Source organism: Anabrus simplex, chromosome 1, assembly GCF_040414725.1.
Source record: "Anabrus simplex isolate iqAnaSimp1 chromosome 1, ASM4041472v1, whole genome shotgun sequence".
Taxonomy (NCBI): Eukaryota; Metazoa; Arthropoda; class Insecta; order Orthoptera; family Tettigoniidae; genus Anabrus; species Anabrus simplex.
The window spans coordinates 1129838714-1129860849 of NC_090265.1; the positions used below are offsets into that span (position 1 = coordinate 1129838714).

Below are 22136 nucleotides of genomic sequence, written 5' to 3' on the forward strand. Positions count from 1 at the left end.
GATATACTGACCCGCAGCACATACGTTATGAAGAGCTAGAATGCCTTGACAAGTGTCGCACAATATTGCACCTTAGATGACAGAACCTTACCGGCCAAAGTTCTAAGATAAAATATTTCATAGAGGAGGTTTTGTCCCGGCAACGACGATATGTTTTATTTTATTTTTCGTGCCTGTTTGTCTGTTTGTTCCACCATCTCGACCAAACTTCATATTTTGAGTATACTCATTGTGGGGAAGGAAAAGAAGGGTTTTTTATTTTATTTTTACTACACTCTTGATTATTTCTGAACCAAACATCACATTTAGAGTCTAATTGTCAAGTAGAAAGTTTTGAAATGGATAGCATTTAAACATCACTGGATAGAATTGGGGTTTATAGAAAGACCTGTAGAGGTTGTAATTTTCCAATTTCCTCTCACACTATTGATTATATGTAAAATCATTGGACTATATGTGAAACGCCCCTTCATTCTAAATTATTTTATTATTTAAATGACTCAGAAAAGTACTATCTTCTACGGGCCCCATGCTCTGCAGCCTGTGACGGAACCTTCGCACACCTATAGGTATTTGAAAGATCCATAACAGGAGGATGCATAATATTTATCTCGGCTTGAAAATTAACCCCACCTAATTTAACAGAACGCCGAGGGAGCATGAGGTAGAACGTTTCCTTTTGTTGTCTGTCTGTGTATCTATCTATTCGTTGTATACTCCTAAAAGCGGAAAACTGATGGACTTATTTCAACCGAATCTACTCACTCATGATTGTATTATGAGGTGCGTGTAATGTCATGGTAATCACATGGAGTTGGTATTTATAAGACACGTAATGGATACGCTCGCTCTGCTCGGAGGTTCGGACAATTCTCTCTTCTGGTGGTCAGATGAGACTGTCCTGTCCCCACTTGCCGTGTATGCGTATCCGCATTCACTGGTCTCAACACGCCTCAAAGGCCTAGGTGACGGGCTATTCGTCGATACGACCATCCAACTTGGCGAAATCTCTTCAGTTGCGCTGTGAGGGCGTGGCGAATGGTTGACGAGCTTTCCACAACTGGAAGAAGCGTTCCACTGGGTACGAGTAGCGTCTGCTAGCCTTTACGTAGGCCACGGTTGGCAGCGCGTTCACAGTGTTATCTGGCAAGACTATTGAACCAAATCATATGACTATCTGCTTGCGATGTAACTTCATTCCGACTTGTACAGAAAAAGGACAACGTCTTCCTAGTTTATGAGTTTATGAATGTAATATTAAACACTGTTTGGGTAATTATAGAGCTTATAAATTGGCAATTGTCACGACAATGCCTCCGGTGTCTATGTGGACTATTCAGTTAAGACTCATTAAATTACGAAACGTATGCCTAATCCTATATTCATCGTTTGATAATAGAGTTGTCGATTCCATGTCTCGTTTTAATATTGAATATGAACCCTTGGAAGTAAATAGACCATAAAGTAGTGCTTTCACTTAAGTATCCGTAAGGACCGAAATATGTTCTACTTTAAATGAGGGAACATGCAAATACACAATCATTCTACATTTCATTTACTTCAAATGAGAGGTGAAATTCTACAAATGGATGCTACAACATTCTGTAGCTTTCAAGAGTATTTACAGGCTCCTTTCCATCCTGGAAGTCGTATGGTTTATTGTCTAAGAAAGTGAGTGCTTTATAGAGGCAGTTACCTCCATCCACTCATGCTAAGTGATGCTATAACAGTTTCTTGCTCAGAAAATTCATTAGCTACGGTATATTGCCTGTTCGATAGGGTGGGAGGCGAATAAGAATGACGTTAACAATAGTTTCACGTTACGGCCACCGTTACATTGGATAGGAGGTAGAGGAGGGGATCATTTCACGATACAGTTTGTTCGACAGCAGCTAATGAGTTAGCTAACGGTTTGACCATATGAGATTCAAATAGTTCTTTGGTTAGATGAGTTCCTAGCTTGCTGATTACGCAACTAGTCATTAAAATGGTTTCATCTTAGAACCTGGAGAAGATTCATGGCAGAATGCCACTGGTTGGACTGAATAATTGATGGATTGCCTAATTTCTCCATACATGGCATCTATCCAATTGGCCTCGGACACAGTTCGCGCCTCTGCCAAATGTTTTTCATTAGTATACAGATATAGGACAGTGGATAGTTTTGTTCCTTTATGAGAGAGACAGTGACTCACACGTCATGCGGTAATAATACTATCTGAACATGTAAAGCCAGCCTATTCAAGGAAAGTACATCACTTTTTTCTTCGCATGCTTTAGGCTACTAGCTTTTGTACTTCATGTAGAAACAGTTTAACTATTCTGGTTTTATTGCTTACTTGATAATTTATATTTCAGTACTTTTGCATCCATCTCTTGGCACAGGCCAGAGTAAAGTGTAGCTTCCACCGAAGTCCCAGTCAACATCCATATCCATGGCTGTGACAATATGGAAGTTGCTGGGGCATGGGTATGAGTAATGACATTCAGAGCAAGACTAGTGCATGTGAGTGTTATGAAAAGTGCTGTTCTGACCCGGTGAGGAAAATAATGGCAAACTACCCCACTCCTCATCTTGTCTAGTACGCCTCATTTTGGTGCTGCTATTGGTTTTTGGGGTTTCCTTATAACCGCATAACCTTTGGTGGTGCTATTTGAGGATCCAACCAGCCTCTGGGCTGGTGACCTAACAGACAGACATATTTCAAGAAACTATATTGCGATATCTCCATGAAGATATAGCGTACAGTACGTTAACCGGACATATCTATGGAGACACTACAGACATTCATGGGACGGTCCCATGAAAACCATACCGGCATCGAAGGGACAGGTAAATGTAGAAGTTACGCAGACTGCGTCTGTAGACACTAGAGTCATTATTAGGACAGCTCAGTGAAAATGCAGTGGGAATTTGCGACAACTCCATGAACATACTACCTGCATTATCCAACGGTTTCATATAGAACTTACCGACACCGTTGAGACATTTCCACGAATACATAGGGCTGTTGTTGCATGAAGAAGTTGCACACTATAACTTGTCAGTGCCTTCTAAGGTGTGTGCATTATCTTGTGCCAGCCCTTCTTTTTTTTTTTTTTTTTGCTTTACGTCGCACCGACACAGATAGGTCTTATGGCGACGATGGGACAGGGAAGGCCTGGGAGTGGGAAGGAAGCGGCCGTGGCCTTAATTAAGGTACAGCCCCAGCATTTGCCTGGTGTGAAAATGGGAAACCACGGAAAACCATTTTCAGGGCTGCCGACAGTGGGGTTCGAACGTACTATCTCCCGAATACTGGATACTGCCCGCACTTAAGCGACTGCAGCTATCGAGCTCGGTGCCAGTCCTTCGCTGAGGTGGAATAAGCGACATATGACTTATACACCTATAGACATTCCTTAGCAAGTGTAAACATTAAGGAACAAGAAGAGCAAATTTTCATATAAACACGGCTTGGGATTCACTCAGCCTACCTCAAAGATGAGTACCAGGTTATTTCAAGGGACAGATCACGGACCAAACGAGCCAACTGTAAGTATTACTTTCACCTTGTACTCCATTCTCGGTCAGTAACGGAGATAGATTTTCTTTAATAATTTATTATACCTTTAAAACATGAGAAAATTCTTAGTAGTGGGAAGATATTTCAGTTAAGCCTACACGTATGTGTGTTGACGTAATAATTTATGCTTATTCTTCCAGAATTGCGTTAATTTTAGGAGTGATCATGGAATATTATGAAATATGAAAATGTATATTACAGGAAATAAAAATGTATTTAAATATCATCATTTAACACGTGCTAACCTTTGATATTTTGAAAATTTTTCATGTGATTTCTTGCCATAATTACAAGGTATGTATTCACGTTTGAAATAGCGACTTATGCCAAAAATTCAGTATTTGGTTGTGATGTCATATGAAAGCCTGGAGTTTCTAGTTTCCAAATAATTATGTATAATTGAACTGAGACATATAGAAATGCTGTAAATTCCCTTTAAATGGATCACTCCACTCATGATTCCTCTACTCTGGGGAGTCATCTGGCGCTAACATTCAGTAGCTTTACATACTCAAGCTGATTTTTCAAATCAAGGCCATTTCACTATATCGCACTTGAGGCTCAAGGACCTACAAATCTTTGGTAGAGACTGATCCTTACAATGGAAAGCAAATAAACAAACTGGAATGTGTTGGGCATTATCAGAAAATGTTTGGAACAGCGCTACCCAAACTGGCACAGGAAAAAATGCTAGGGGGCAAAGGAAAATTGACAGGTGCTCTCAATGATGGTTTGCAAAATCACCTTGTCATTTCAATTCATAGCAGTACTTTCAGCAGCATTTAGTGAACTTTATATAATTTGACAGCAACCAAACAGAGACCATCACACCACAGGATCGTGCTCTTACCAGCGAGCTAAGCAGCTACCAGTACAATCCAGTCATACCTTGGGATATTCTTTAAGAAGTAAAAACAATTTATGAAAGACTCAGCAGCAGGGAAATGTTAAGCAAATGTCTGCATAGACTGACACAAAATTGAAATAAGTCATTCAGTTTCATAATATGGATTCTATGTCCAAAGAAGTAACCACATCTCTGAGGTTAGGATTAATGGATGCTGTGATCCATTATAACTGTGGCCGTGTAAGTGAATTGTGAGCCCTTGTAAAGATGACATAATTTACGGAAGATATGATGCAGCTGGAGCAAAGGCAGAGGATAAAGAACGACTCTGCAAAGCCAAGAAATCACAGCACATCCAAACAGAGATAACGACGGAGAACGAACCTCAGAAGAAGGAAATGTCTTAAATAGGACAATTAATTACAACAGGAGGGACCTCCTTATGCATCAGAGGTTTTTAATTAGTCAAAGTAAGTAATTTCAATTCTTCCAAAATTCAAGTTCATTTTTCCAAACGATGAATTCCTCCCCTTCTTACATAATTCAAAAAGTCATAGTGTCTTCGTATTAAACATAGAAAGTTTTGAATTGATATAGGAGTGTCCATACACTTCGGATCATGTAGTGCTTTTAACAATGTTCTACGAAAAATACTGACCCGCAACACATATATCGTTATGAACGAGAGTTCTCAGATATTACTGACAGGATATTGAATCTTAGATGACGGAACATTTCCACCAGAGTTTTGAAGTGAAATTTTTCACAAGCGGATGTTTAGGCACAACGAAAATATGTTGCTTTTCCGGACATCATCCATATACTGGATGCAGCTCTCCCTGCTGTCCTGTCCTGTGCTAGACTTTTTATTTCTTCGCTATTGTTACATCCTACATATACTCTAATATGTTTGTCAGTATCTTGCGCTACCGTTACTGTTCTTATAATCACTCAAAAACTACGTGTATTAAGATATGACCTATTATTCTGTCACTTCTAACGGGCAAATTAGCCAAATCATTCTCCCCTTAATAATTCGATTCATTATCCCTTCATTCATGATTTGATCTACCCATCTCACCTTCATCAAGTTCGGTTCAATGGCTAACTGGTTAATATGGAGATCTTTGTTCGAAAGGGCCCCGAGTTAGACTATTGCAATTGTAATCTTCATTGGTTCAGTTATCTGGCTAGCGGGCTGCATGTGTGTGCCATTTTCAACATTAGAACTAGTTCTATGTAGGACCACATCCTCACAGACGTACAGGTCATCGACAGGCGTCAGCTCGAAAGACCTGCACCGTGCCTCACCAGACACCTTACGCTATTATTATTAGCATTATTATTATTATTATTATTATTATTATTATTATTATTATTATTATTATTATTATTATTATTATTATTATTATTAATTCAGCTTTATTCTGTAATACTACATTTCAAAAGCTTACAATCTATTTTCTTCTGAGCTAGTAGTTTCTCTTCACAACAATACCACGCTGCAGACAACTGTCTTCATAAACATCTTTCTTATTTATACATCAATATATGAAGTGTGCAAATTATCCGTGATTTGAATCACGCCTGATTGATTCCTTCGGCTAGGAAAATTAGTCTTTGTGTTTATCTCTATACTTTCCTCTTACTATACAACCCAACACATTACACTACCACCCATCATAGAAACACGCAGTAGTGAATAACCAACATACTGGGTTGGCATCATGAAGGGTAACCTGCCGTAAAACATGGCCAACTCGAAATGTTTGACAACTTTTCACACCTACGATGTTACCAGGATGTGGAAAGAGTAGTAGAAGTAATACAATAATAATAATAATAATAATAATAATAATAATAATAATAATAATAATAATAATAATAATAATAATAATAATAATAATAATAATAATAATAATAATAATTATAATAATAATAATAATAATAATAATAATAATAATGATAACAATAATAATAATAAGAAGCAGAATTATAAGAAGATTATACTGTATATTTATGTTATTATGTCTTCTTTGCAGGGCTATCGGGAAACATTGTCTTGTTAGTCTACAAGAATACGCTCCCAGAATACTCCCGGATGATGTAAAAGCGATTATAGCCGGGCTGAATGGCTCAGACGGTTGAGGCTCTGTGCTTCTGACCCCAACTTGGCAGATTCGATCCTGGCTCAGTCCGGTGATTTTAAGGTGCTCAGATACGACAGCCTCGTGTCGGTAGATTTACTGGCACGTAAAAGAACTCATGCGGGACTAATTACGGCACCTCGGCGTCTCCAAAATACTTTAGAAGTAGTTAGTGGGACGTAAAGTAAATAACATTAGAAAAAATTGTAAAATTCATTCAAATGTGGGCGTCTTTAAATAATAACCTAACGAAGTGGTACACATTTGAAGAACACACTGCGTTGGTGCAAATTGTTGGTGAATACAATTTCCTTACGCACTGGAATTATTTTTTTTTGCTATTTTTTCGGGGCGTCGACCTACAAAAATCTTTTGCCCCTACTTGCACCATATGTGAGGAACCTGCGAGCATTTTGTAAATGGCGGAAGTGTTAAGTGTTGAATATTAGGAAAGGAACGTTAAGGACGGCACAAAAACACAGTTCCGAGGCCAGTGATATTATTTACAATTAAAAACCCCTGACCCGGCCGGGAATCGAACACGGGGCCGCCGGGTGACAGGCGGACTCATTCTCCCCCTACACCTCGGGGCCGGACGTGCACTGGAAATAAGCGGAAAACCCGAAGCGGGTGTGACTTTATAAAATAGCAACACATCCGAATTGCAGGAGTTAAGCAACATTGGTGGTCTTCTTGGTGGAAGGGTGACCGCTTCACTGCACGGGCGTTGAGAGAGATCTCCCTCACCTATCAGTACTAGTGGACGACGAGTGCGCCTCCGAATCACAACACTGTTACAATGAGAGTGTAGCAACTAATAGTTATGCACAGTTAAGCTGCTTTGGGTTTGGTCAATTTTTTAACAGATGCCAGAGCGTCTCCCTTAAAACCAATAACACACATACCTTCACGTTATCTAATAGAGACACATTTTGTCATCAACATTTACTAACGACAAAAATGTGCAATTAGAATGTGTTCACCTGAAGCCAAAACACATCAGCTCACATCCTACACCGCAGGCTCTAAAATGATCATCTGTAGGAAAGAAGATAATGTTCAAATTTTCATTAACTTCTTAAAACAATTGCGAAGATACATTGCATCAAAATCACTGTAAACATTTTCTCATTGTCCGAATGAGAGATAGAGATGTAATATTTCTTTTTCCTTCAAAAATGTATCTATGTGAAGGAACTCACATATCCTATTATAACCTGAAAATCAATTAATTCTGGTTCAATAAACTTACAAGGGATACAAAAGACAATTCTACTCTGCTCTAGAAAAACATTTTAACATTGGTGTGATGTAATATTTTCAACCCACTTTAAGTGTGTTGTGAAGTAGTTCATCTCGATTACTGAACTTACCTGCTTAGGGTGTCAACTGCCAAACCTATAAGGATCGGAGGCACTATAGCTAGAGCCAGCAAGAAGCCCCATACAATCTGCTCGTCGCCTTCAGGTATGTTCTCCCTCTTTACTGCGACCATTACATTTTCGGGGCAGAAGTTGGTGCCGCAGCTACTAAAGTTTGCACCAAATACCGTCAGCCCACCAGTTTCGTTTGCAAACACTAGAAAAAAAAAGAAAACGGCCTTATCGTCTATAATTTTTATAAAGTATCTTCTACTACACAGTCTTATCGGTCGCGCCACTGCAAGTTGCCTACAGTGGCGCAATCTGTCAAGGACAAGAGAACGTTGGGTTCATCGCACACGTTGAGTATGTGACGTCCATTCAAAACTCTTGAATTTCAGCAACCACGACCACTTGCAGTTATTTTTCTAATTATCATTACTATTTTAATATTAATATGATAATCATCTATGCCTTACATTAGGCAACCACACCTTCAGTCTGACTAGATGGTGTTACTACGAATTTCCTACTTGGATGAATAGACCAAAGAGTGTCAAATATTTAGCCTTTTCCGATCTCCGAACATTAATCCGATCGGTTATTCCTAATGAAGGCATGAATAGCTAAGGCAATTTATGAAACACATGTAGTCAGTCTGCATATGTCTGGCGTGCTGTGAACATAGAATTGTTACGATGTACTGCAGATCATCATTCGTCCATTCAACAGACTCTTTTTGTTTGGTTTGTGGTGAATCCATTAAGCCGAGAACGAAGGAACATGGAATGAAAACGAAAAATTATACATAAATGAAGCAGAAAATGTATATTTTAACATCCCTGTGAGGAGGTTAGAGAAATAATGGGTTCCAAATCACTGCTGTGCCTTGTGCAAAGCAACGTTGGACAGTAAGTACCTTTGGTTGAGAGAAAGAACGAAAGCATTAATAAACATTGCAATTTGAACGAGGTCGTTCAAGTGAGGATTTTGTTTAAGTTTCGTACAGAACAGGAAAGCGAGCTGTGAGGTTTGGAATTTAGAGGATAATGAGTGAGCACGGCCACCATGACGATGGATGCTACTTTTAGGTGATGTAGCCAGAAACAGGAAATAAAACAAAATTAAACCCAAAACTGAGTATCCAGATTTGCCTTCTTCGTCTCCACCGTTGTTTATCCTGTGCCAATAGGCTACATCAGTTTCGTTGTTCACCAACAACTTCTAGTAGCCAGCGAAGTCTCATAAGCTCACAAGATATTTTTCAGCCGACAGTACTTCCCCAGTCAACATGTTATAAATTACTTGGTGCGTGATCTAGATCTACCGAAGTCGAAAGCAGAACTTTCGATTTCGAGGTCAAAAGAGTAGAATTTGGTAGACGAAATTATGCTCATTTCTGAGCAAAAGAAGCAGCGCTCAACTTTTGCAAACTTCTACACTGAATAATTGCGTTTCTGTCGTGACGTTGAAGGGCTGTTTTCGAAAAGAAAGGAATGGAATATCAGCCAACCCAATCGTGTCTGTTCAAAGACGGTTCCTCCCTCGGCATACAAATTGTGGTCCTGCAGCGTAACGGAAACAGATAACACGGTGCTGGTACTGCGTACTGCAAGCATCTCACGGAAAATTACGACAGTGTAAAGTTATTGCTGGAAAAATTAATGTACAAAGACCACAAGTGGGAGGTCATTGGAGATTTTAAGACGATATCTTTTCTCATGGGTTTTCAAGGAGGCTATACGAAGCATCCGTGCTATATGTGTTTGTGAGATAGCTGGACGACCACGAGCTTTACAAAAAGATTATTTGGCCTCAGATAATTGAGGTTACTGTCGGCAACAAGTACGGTAAGTGGCAGCCGTTTGTCGATCTAACCGGAATTTTATGGCCGCAACTGTCTTATGAAACAATATGTAGAAGAATTGGACCAAGAATACGAGCCATTTCAGATACTCCGAAATAAATTCACAAATTTGTCGGAAGCTAACATGAAAGCAGGTATCTTTGTGGAGCCATGGATTTAAAAGGTCATGAAGCTTGTATATTTTGTAGAATGCTCGTAGAAAAATAAAAGGCAGTCTCGAGAAGATTTTTCGCTTCCCTGCGAACCACAATATCACGCCTTGGTCAAGAAGTTAGTGGACATTTTGTCTAAAGTGGGATGCCGCATGTCTCTCAAAGTGCATATGTTCGATTCTCATGCTGAGATATTTAAGGAAAACATGGGTGATTTCTCGGAGGAACAAGAAGTAAAGTTCAACCAAGAAATCTTGGACATGCTGTGCCACTATCAGGGTTTGTAGTCGAAGAGTTTGTTGGGAGATTATTTTCGCGGACATCTTCGCAAGAGTCCACTAGAATACAAACGTAGGTTGAAGTCACTTAATTCTGTTTACTTTTCGATCCAAAAACAGCAATTCAACATCTTACAAATAATCTAATTTTTTTGCCTGTTTTTCTATCTTCCTTTCTTGCTACTACCTTGCTTTTTTACACTGGCGAAAAAATGAAATTGCAACACCAAGAACGAGTTATGCTACAAAAACTAAATTCGGGAGGCGTGTTTGCATATCCGAAAAATGACGCTTATTCAAATTTGCGCGATAATCGACGAAGAGTGATGCTAGTAGCGCTCTAATGATCATGCGAAGCAAGTTTGCTTTAAATACGCGATGTGCACTTCTTAGCGTTAGTCCAGTGTTGACGTTGTGAAGTAGATGTGAGTCAAACATGCCTTTAAGGAGACGAAGCAATCTGTATCAGCGGCTTGCTATGTTTGATCGAGGCCGTGTAATAGGGCTGCGGGAAGGTGGATGTTCTTTTCGCGATATTGCAAAAGGACTTGGCAGGGATGTACCCACAATGTATTGGCATTGGAAACAGTGTTCATGGGAAGGAACTGCGCGACAAGACCGGGATCTGGCCGCACACGGGCTACTATGGAACGGGAAGACCCCCATCTTCGCCGCATGGCAGTGGTGGATCGTACTGCATCTGTAGCAGCCCTTAGAGCTTCAGCTGGCACTAAAGTGACACAGAGAAATTTATGAAATCGATTAATTTAGGGACAGCTTCGGGTTAGACGTCCTGTAGCGTTAATGCCGCTATCTCCAGATCACTACCATCTACGACCACAGTATCAATCTGGAGTTCATTGGAGGGAGCAGTGTTGATCTGTTGTACTCTCAGATAAGAACCGTTTCTCATCTAGTAATAGTAATAGCCATAACTATCCGAAAAGAGTTCGAAAACCGGAAAACATTTCTTGAGTGAAGGAAAGCCTGGAACGAAGTCCTCAATGTTGTTTATCTGTGCAAGTGGGAATTAAGGGATCGTCCTATCGAAATATGATCAAAAAGGGCCTGAATCTGTATCCTTACAAATTTACTGTTGCATGCGTTAAAGCGTCCAGACGAACCTTCGCGTGTTGAGTTGTGCCGGTGGTTTCTGAGTGAAGTGGAGTCAGGACTTTTGGATCTTCAGTTTTTCATGTCTTCAGCATCTTCCGTGATGTTCATTAACAAATGCTAATCTCGCATTAGCCTGTTATAAATATTTTCTGGGCCAGTTTTATTTTAACCACCCGGTATTTCAGCTTAGAACTCGGACCAGAATAGTTCTGTCATCTAAGGTTCAGTATTCATAAACTATCTCCAGGAATATTCGTTCTAAGTGATACATGTGCAGCGGTAAGTAGTCCTCCCCTCAATATTGTCACATAATAGTATTTCGAGGCTGAACGACGATTTTGCACATGGCCTGCGACTTACTCTCATCAGAATGTGAAACTGTTAACCAGGAACCGATGAAACGACTCTATAAGGAATATTATTATTTATTTAGTTAGTTAGCTAGTTCGTTAGTTAGTTATGCGTTTACAACGGGGCAAAGTTAAGGCTCTTGGCTCTGCCTTACACTTAACCACATTTTGTGTTATAGGTTACATCGTTTATTCTTAAAAATTGATAAGATATATATAATGATGATGGTGATGATGATGGGGGAGAGCAGCTTTTAACATACAATGCAGTGAAAAGGGGGGAATATGATAACATGTTGATTAAATCTCTATATATAAAGTAACTTGTCCTGACAGTTTCATCATCGCCGAGCCAAAACTACTGGACATACAGAAATGAAATTTTGGGGATACATTCATATTAACATGTAGGTGCTCGCTAAGGGAGGATTTTTGGATATTCCGTCGCTAAGGGGGTGAAAAGGGGGGGTGAAATTTTGAAATGAGTGTATCTATATCTCAAAACTTTAAAAGTTTACAGATGTAAAAATTGGCATTTAGAATCTTCTTTAAAAATAAGGAAATACGTATTTTTTGTTTTCAGAAAATCCCAATAGGAGGGGTGAAAAAGGGTGAAAGAAGGTGAAAAAGGGGTTGAATGCCTTTAATCAGGATACCGGTACTCATATCTCAGAAACTGAACATATTACAGACCTGAAAATTTGTACTTTTGATCTCTTTTAAAAATAAAGAAACACGTATTTTTTGTTTTCGGAAAATCCAATTAATGGAAGGGTGCAAAGGGGGATGAATTTTTAAAATGAGTGTATCTATATCTCAAAATTTTGAAAGTTTACAGATGTAAAAATTGGTATTTTGTATCTTCATTAAAAATAAAGAAACACGTATTTTTTTGTTTTCGGAAAATCCCAATAGGAGGGATGAAAAAGGGGTGCAAAACCGGTTGAATGCCTTCAATAAGGATACATATATCTCAGAAACTGAAGATATTACAGACCTAAAAATTGGTGTTTGGGATCTCCTTTAAAAATAAAGAAATACGTATTTTTTGTTTTTGGAAAATCCAATTAATGGGGGTGAAAAGGGGGTGAATTTTTAAAATGTCTCTATCTATATCTCAAAACTTTAAAAGTCTGCACAAAATAATTGATATTTAGAATCTCCTTTAAAAATAAAGGAACACGTATTTTTTTGTGTTCTGTAAATCCCAATAGGAGGGGTGTAAAAGGGTGAATAATGGGTTGAATGCCGTTCATGAGGATACATATATAGAACTGAAAATTAGTATATGGAATCTTCGTTAAAAATAAATAAACACGTGTTTTTTGTTTTTGGAAAATCCAATTAATAGCGGTTATACAGGAGTGACAATTTGGGGTGAAATTTTTTAAAGATTATATCTACAGAATACCTGAGAAACGTAAAATATTACAGACGTAAAATTGGTATTTGGAATCTCCTGTAAATGTAAAGGAACATAGGTGATTTGTTTTTGGAAACTCCACTTAAGGGGAACTAAAAAGGGGGTGAAATTTTAAAATGAGAATTTGTACAGTATATCTCAAAAAACTTAACCAGAAGTGAAAAATGGTATTTTTTATCTCTATTACATATCAATAAACGTGTATTTTTAGTTTTCCGAAATACCACTTGGGTGAAAGGGGGAGGTAAAAGTGTCTGAAAATGGTGTTGAATTATTTTAATTAGGCTACTGATATCTCAAGAATAAAGATGTTGGACGTGAAATTTAGTATTTGGAATCTGCTTTAAAATTAAAGAAACACGTATTCTCGGAAAATCCAATGAAGTGGGGGGGGGGGAAGTGAAAGATAGAAAAATTAATTGACTTAATTGTATGAGAATATTTTCATCTACTAAAAACAAAAGTTGTTACAGACGTGAAAATTGGTATTTGTATCTCCTTTAAAAACAAAGAAAAACGCGTTTTGGGGGGGAAATCATCTTGGGGGGCGGGAGTAAAATGGAGTTGAATTCCTTTCATGAGGACACAGAAATCAAAAACTGAAGAAGTTAGAGTCGTGATAATTTGTATTTAGAAGATCCTTTACTATTAAGGAAACAGGTTTTTTGCCGGAAAATTCACTTGGGGGGGGGGAGGAGTGTGAAAAGGAGTGAAATAAAGTGAATTATTTTTATGGGGATACTTATATCCCAAAGCTGGAGGTAATATACGTGAACATTGGTGTTTGGAATCTCCTTTAAACATAAAGAAACATGCCTCCTTTTAATTTTTTGTGGGGTGGGGGGTAAATAAACTTGACGGCGGTGGGGTATAAAAGGAGGTGAGTCCAGTTGATTTTACTGTTCATAATGTACTTATAAGGAGCCTCCGTTGCTCAGGTGGCAGCGCGCCGGCCTCTCACAGCTCGGTTCCGTGGTTCAAATCCCAGTCACTCCACGTGACATTCGTGCTGGACAAAACGGAGGCGAAACAGATTTTCTCCGGATACTCCGGTTTTTCCTGTCATCATTCATTCCAGCACACTGTCCAATATAATTTCATTTCATTTGTCATTCATTATCCATTGCCCCAGAGGAGTGCGACAGGCTTCGGCAGCCGGCACAATTCCAATTGTTGCCGCAAGGTGGGGGCTTTATTCATTCCATTCCTGACCCTGTCGAATGACTGGAAACAGGCTGTAGATTTTCGATGTACATATTCTGATCTTAAACCGATCATTTTTAAACTTTCCTGGGTTCGTTTTCAAGAGCCATCTTTTTCTTCGGAGAACGTTCTTAGATTACAGTAGATTCTCCTGGCATATAAATAAAAATTTAAACACCTTTGAAAGAAACAATAGGAATGAGATTGACCGTCCAATTGTTCACCTCTATAATAAGGTCAATAATACACGGAAGTATGTCATTCGTATCGCCAGAAATCCCGCACACTTGCCTACGCGCGACAATGGTGCTGGTCACAATATCAACAATGACAATGGCAGCAGATGTAATTTACCGAAAAGTAGCGGTCTTGCATCTTGCTATGGGGTCCAGAACATATTTAATAATAATAATAATAATAATAATAATAATAATAATAATAATAATAATAATAATAATAATAATAATAATGATAATGTTCTGGACCGTCGCCAAATGTACGGACCGCGCTGAAAACGGGTCCTGGACGGGTAGTGACTAAGAATGCAGTCCAGCCGCGGGTTCAGTGCCGCCAAGGCACCCAAGACGAAACCACGCCGGATCTCCTCAAGGATTTGATCCATATTTAAAATGCTTATAGGAAAAGTTGGCAAAGATTTAGGGACCCAACTGACCGGGTGGAATACCTGGACTTAGCCCGGGAAGTACGAAATCGATTCCTGGAAAGAAAGATTGAAAAATGGGAGGAAACTTTCCGTAATCTATTAGAAAACGAGTCAGATCGCGAAATTTGGCGGATTCTATCTGAAAACCAGTCAGATCGCGAATTTCGGTTGATTATATACAAAACAATAAGCATTCAATTATAAATTTCAGTATATTACCGTAGCGAAGCACAGGTATCTTGCTAGTTCTCTATATAACTAGAAGGCCGTGGGTATAAATGATGATTCAAACAATACTTTTAAAATAAACACGTGAATTGTAACATGGGATCCACCGCTAGTCTTTTATTTACGCAGGAAACTAATGACCTACGTGAGTTACCGCATCGCAATACAAGTAAGAATTAATGGAAATACATCAGTACTACGCATTGACTCTCCTATTCACCCATGCTTTCATACAGCCTGGCTATGCATCAAGGAGAAATCCCGGAAAGGGATTGGCTCGAGAGTAATGCTGATGAGTGGAGAAGAGACAACTAAGATCTGAGGTAAGGTACTGTGGGCCTGCTTCATTAAAAAGTAGGAGAATGTGTGTAGCAATGTGTAAGTATAAAAGTTGCATACGCTCTAACTAGACGAGTGTCTCGTTATAGAGGGTGATATGAGTGGTATAATTTAATGTAAAAATGTGACGGATACAAGCGTTCATTGCTTTCTGCAGTTTCTTTGTTAGCTCCAATAAAGCATAATAATAGCCGAGTACGAATGAGTATGAGCGTGTGAATTATTTTTATTTTCATACTACGTGAAAGAATTGTCTGATGAATTCAGAGTGGATGAAGCGAATCGTGTACTTTCCTGTATTAATTATTTGTTCATTCCAATCTAAGATTTGACTTATAATGATCTCAAGTCTCTTCACTGACTTTTGCAACAGTATTACCATACCGGCGATGAAGAATAGAGGGGGAGGTCTTTATTCTACTATTGCTATAGTCCTTGCCTGTCATATAATTACAACCTGTGTCTTAATTTAATTAATTAAGAGAAACGTTTCACTATCTTAGGTGTTCATAAGGTTTATATAGGTATTAATAGCCGGCCCCGTGGTGTAGGGGTAGCGTGCCTACCTCTTACTCGGAGGTCCCGGGTTCGATTTCCGGCCAGGTCAGGGATTTTTACCTGGACCTGAGGGCTGGTTCGAGGTCCACTCAGCCTACGTGATTAGAATTGAGGAGCTATCTGACGGTGAGATGGCGGCCCCGGTCTAGAAAGCCAAGAATAACGGCCGAGAGGATTTGTCTTGCTGACCACATGACACCTCGTAATCTGCAGGCCCTCGGGCTGAGCAGCGGTCACTTGGTAAGCCAAGGCCCTTCAAGGGCTGTAGTGCCATGGGGTTTGGTTTGTTTTTTTATAGGTATTAATTTGTTGAATGGTGGTACCAGTATCTTGAATTTTCTTTCGAAGGGGATCATGATTCCGAATGTCATCGTATGTGATCCCTACTTGTTATAAATCCACTTCCACCTCGGAGAATGTTGAAGTAGCTATATATTTAAAGGTCATCTGGATAGAGGTGGTGGGGTACAGTTATGAAAATGATTAGTGATATCATTAATAAAACGAATAAGACACCAGAGGGCCAAGTTCAGAACCCCGTGGTACGCCTGAAACTTTACTATTCCACTCTGATATATTAACGTCTAACACTACACACTAACGTCTTTTTGTGTGGTATGAGGTATATATTTCTTGAAACTTATTAATTGTTTTTCCTATAATTAATATTCTCGCTGTGGATCAGTGGAATCGTGTCGGCCTGTGGATCATTATCAGCAATGGCATTTGGAATCAAAAAATACATTTGGCACTCGAAGCGTTATGTGTGCATTATATAAAATATCTCTAATGACGCAGGCAGTGTTTATCAGAAAAATAATTAAAACTCAGCAATTGATCACTTAAGAGAATTCTGGTTTCTATGGAATTTCGTACAGTAAACATAAAGTCGAAATTTATATGCAGGCTATTTGAATGACGTCAAATTACTTTTTTTTGCTTGAGAACAAAAATCTGGTTTCCCCATTCAGGGATTGTCATAAGACAAAGCCTACTGAACACTGTAATTCTTTAATTTAGAATGAAAGTGTTTTAATAATAATAATAATAATACAGAAAATGCACGTAGATAAGCTTACTCACATGTAGAAGAAATGATGGACAACATTCAAGACAGATAATGCTTTCTATTGTCACCTAGCACACGTGAGTTCTCACGGACTCTCCAATTGGATTTTTTCCTTCTTTCTGGATAAAGGACCAAGGGATCCTGGTTCATCAGCAGCTATGGAAGATTAGTTTGTTGAACAAGGATCAACAACCCAGTTACAATCAAGGTTTAAAACTAGCAGTAGATTATTATGATAATACCTCTGGTAACAGAGTGGCTAGTAGATGAAGTTAATGTCGCATCAGATCAAAAATGCATAAATTCCATTTATGTAATATTATTAAACTATAAATTCGGCAGCATCCAGAGTATTTTATTGGTAAGGTGCACATATTTCATTATTTATACTGTAATGATATTCGTATGGCGTTTTAATTTGAAGCCATTAAAGCTGCCTGTTTGTCAATTCCTGCGTTTAATTTTACTCTAGCAGATGAAGGAGTAAACAGGATCTCTGTCGGACGATCTATGGATGAGTTTTAATTAATTTCGTCGAGTGAACACCTAATGGCAGCAGTCTTCTGTTCCCAATCAACATCTTGTGACTCTACCTCATGTTCAACCTCCTGGATTCCATCTACCCAGACGTCAATGGAGGACTCTAAACAGGATAAGAGTCAATCAAGGAAGATGCGGCTATACGCTTTATAAATGGGGCTGGCAGAAGTCTTCTGGGTGTGATTGTGGAGCTACCTCACAGACCATCCACCACGTAATTGCCGAGTGTCCACGGAGAGCATTTCAAGGTCCTTTGGAGGACATTCATAACGCAACTGAGGAGGCCTTGAAATGGATCAATGGACTTGATTTGGAACTATAGGCTTCTGCTTGTATATATTGTGTATATATTGTATACTTATTTATATAATCTATCTGTGCACATCATACGATAAATAAATAAATAAATAACACCTAATGTACTGGCAGAGATCTTGTTGATCACTGAACATTGTTCTACATGGAGTATAGAAAGACCTAACTTCCACGCTTCAAATATCTGACTACCCTCGCTGGGTTTGAACCAACAATCGTAGGATCTGGAGTTCATCACTGACGCACATAGGGAACTGTTTGTCACTCTAAACTGTTAATTCATATAACATATTAGGTAATTAATGATCTGCAGCATATCGCGGCTCAAGGCACGTAGAATACAAGGTAAGGATCACGAGAGAGGTGCGCAGTAGGAAAGTAGGGCTGTGACGTCACGCAGGACGCTCGCGTTGAATCTGTTCTGAATGAGCTAGAGGTAATTTGAATAAGAATCGCTGTGCACGCAGAAGCTAGGTGCTAATAATACACGATAGTAACATATCTGTGGTGTATAAGAAACCGTGTGTGTTTATTTTATGTGATTAAACGTAAAAAGCAGTAATAGTGTACACTTTTCAGTATGCATTGTCATGCCATTGCAAGCTGCACAAATCATAGCAGGCACACGAAGGAACGAAACATACACTTTCATGTATTCCCTAAAGCCACGGACCTAAATAAAAGGTGACAGAAGTAATCAAGACATTATCGAAAGCTATCTTTCTCAACTTCGAGGGTTCGGAAGGCTTTATGACCATCCTCTTCCGACAGCTGTGACGCGAAAGGTGAAATCATTGCTTCTAGCCTCAATCCTTCCGAGGCGATAAGAAATTCCATCTGTTCTCCTGAAGATTATGAAACATTACTCCCAAATATGTTACATGCTACCGATGAACTCGATAAAAACTCGGATATCGTGTGCCAGTCTAAGGCCAGCGTTGAGCCCACAATATCCTATTCTTTACCGGAGGGTGAGCAAGGGTACGTTAAAGCCCTTGAAGAGCTAGTAAAACATCTCGAGTACAGTCGCGAAACCAAGGATCGTGATGAGCTGCTTGAAAACTTCACTGGCTATATTGTAGCTCTTAGGGCAGGGCCTCTCAGGGTGCATGCGCGTGGTGCATGCACTGTGCACGGTGCAAAAGACGACTTCGCTTGGTTGACCAGAGTGCAGACCCCCCACTCCTCTCTCCCTACACCTGTCTCCCCGTTCGGCCTGTCTCCGCGTTCCTCACCTTCACTGCTGTTTCACCCCCACTGCGAAATGTTTATGTGTGGTGAGCGGAGACGCTCAGTTGTATGGGACAAGGTTACCAGTGTTATTAAAAAGATTTTAAAAGTGAATTAGAAATACACATACATGTTTGAGAGGAATGTAAATATAATTTTTAAAAAATGCAGAACCCGTAACCAAAATGAAAATGCTACAGTACTGGAACAAACCTCATTTCTGGATATAGTATGCTCTTCTTCAAGATGTTTCAACTTCCTTAATTCTTTCTCTCTGACGTCTCCTATGATTTCACAATCATTTTACGAATGTAGTCTGTTACGCACGTAATTATCGTCCCAAAAAAAAACGAAAGTTCCCAGTTCGATTGAAATTGACTTTCGGAAGTCTTTGCTTTCTTCGAAACAGGTTGCTCCATTATTATGTTGTTGTCGTGCGCTTATCTATTTCACTGATAAACACGTCGTCTACCACCAAACGCTTCGTCGCTCTCAGCACACTACACCATCTGAGTCAAGCCGAGTTGAGGTGAAGCGTACCGATGCACAGTGCACAAAGCCTATGCACCTCGCTCTGCACGCGTGAGAGTTTGGGCGTTTGAGAGGCCCTGTCTTAGGGTAAAGAAGAAGAACCTCGATATAGAAAGAAATTACGGAGAGAAAACAGGTCAGACTACAAGGAGTGGAAATTAGATTTCAAAAAGAGGTTTTCTTTTTAAGTTGCTTTACGCCGCACCGACACAGGTCTTATGGCGACGATGGGACAGGAAAAGGCTAGGAGTGGGAAGGAAGCGTCGGTGGCCTTAATTAAGGTACAGTCCCAGCATTTGCTTGGTGTGAAAATGGGAAACCACGGAAAACCATCTTCAGGGCTGCCGACAGTGGGGCTCGAACCCACTATCTCCCGAATACTGGATAGTAGCCGCACTTAAGCGACTGCAACTATCGAGCTCGGTAGTTTCAATTTTACCGCGGGAAAGAACTGAAAGAGGGTTCTAACATCATTACAAACCTTACGGATATCCTGAAGAAGAAATTCCCCGAAATTTATGAGGTTGCAAGTTGCTTCGTGAGAAGCCGTCCTTTTTTTCGAATGGACGCTTTAAACAAAAGTAAGACATTCAAGAGACCGGGTTTCAGTTAATACAATGCCCATAAAGAAAGAGGAAAAGCAAAGAAATTCCACTGATGCTAGGGATAAGTTTGATATTCCTTTTTTTAAATATGAATATTATACATTTTGTATAACATACCTGTTATTTTTTTGAAAGGCAATTTATTATGTTGTATATGAAACTAGTGCTAAGAATGTTAATATACAGGCTCATTAATTTATATGGCCTGTCTAATGTTAACGGGGAATTTGTCAGTTCCTGGCACTTGGAGGAGAACCTTTACTGTACTGTTTGTTGTTTCATGGACAGTTTCCTAACATTTTCTGTTTGTGTTGTTGACAGTGTATGTAGTTTCCCAATATTGCTTGTAACAACGGACATATTTCTTACAGTCATCAAGCTTTAATGTTCCAGTCTGTAACAATTAGAGCCCCTTGTTATTGTTAGGTGTTGAGAACATGAACATAGGGAATGGCCATTCCACTGCGATCACAGTCTTAGCATTGTTACAACCTTTTATACACATCGAAATACTTCAGAAGCGGTGCTGGATTCACACTGTATTTGATCTCCTATTATTACGCTACTGTAATAGTGAAGTGGAATGCCTTTTGTGAGGTGATGTAAAAATAAAAATATGAATGAAGTTCTCTTATCTCTAACTTGTGGGTAAAACAGAACAGCTCACAGCTGTGTATTAGCCTACCTCACACAGAAGACAAGGCGCTGAGGGTTCGCGTTGACGTCACCAACGGCCAAGCATTGTGGGGAGACCTGCGCGTGATCCCTACCTCTTATTCTAACTACCTTGCTCGCGGTTTAAGGAACAATACTACGTATCTGACAATGCAGCCCATCACTCAATTTTCGTTAATTATCATATGCTGATGGGTAAAGGAAAATGAACCTTAAATACATTCGTCATGCAAACATAAATTCCTACAATACCGTACGGTAAGGTTCATTTTTCTTTTCACATACGCAAACGTATATTAAAACGTATAGCCTATTAAAAACATTTAAGCTCTTTACACTTTCTTATCGTGAAATTATCAGCGTTTCTCCCCATTGTACCAGTGGACTCATCAGTTATATTCCTACACCTTTCCAAGACGCTGGCAGCTAGTGCGCCGTTGAGCCACCACTACAAGCCTCCTATGTAGGACAATGCAATGACGGTGCAACAGGGGACGCATGTGCCTCCACTAGTATAAATGCCTGAGCCTACTGCTACACTGGTGCGAAACGCTGGTATTTTCAGGATTGAAAAACCTTTAAGAGCCTAAATGTTTTAACGCATTCAATCAATGAAATTAAATTACTGTTTCCTTCTACACTGCTAATAATAAGAGTTGGCGTCTGAAATTTCTTAGAGGGAGGTCCGTTTACTGCCTGCCGAGGCGGGATAAAGGGAGTGGCTGTGTGGTTGCCATGGAAACGAGGGTGGGGCGACTACGGTTGCCATGGAGATAAAACTTCAGGGCAGCTCGTCTTGCTGGGAGTTGCCAAACCTGTCACTGTCACTGATAAGAATCTGATTGTTTGTGATCGCAAGTGGGACGACACCGCCTGGCCAGGTAGTCTACAACAGATCACAGCGGTCAGAATGAAGGAGGGAACAAGTGAGCCGGAAGCGAGGGGTAACAGCATGTAGAAAGGAATGCTGGAATGTGGCAACATCGTGAAATGGCACGTGCAGTGCTCCTCCTTCCAACCTTACCTGTCAGACGCCAACTTTAGTTAAGTGTAGTATAGGAACCTTATTTTT

The 22136-nt window shown here is 39.6% G+C and overlaps 1 protein-coding gene across 1 annotated transcript in view; it reads right to left on the bottom strand.

The window, feature by feature from the left end:
- LOC136858090 (UNC93-like protein) overlaps window positions 1–22136 on the bottom strand; it is an 85114-nt gene that overhangs the window by 18034 nt on the left and 44944 nt on the right. The window contains exon 3 of the mRNA XM_067137362.2: window positions 7934–8138. Within this exon, the coding sequence (XP_066993463.2) occupies window positions 7934–8138 (205 nt within the window). The remainder of the gene's footprint in view (window positions 1–7933; window positions 8139–22136) is intronic.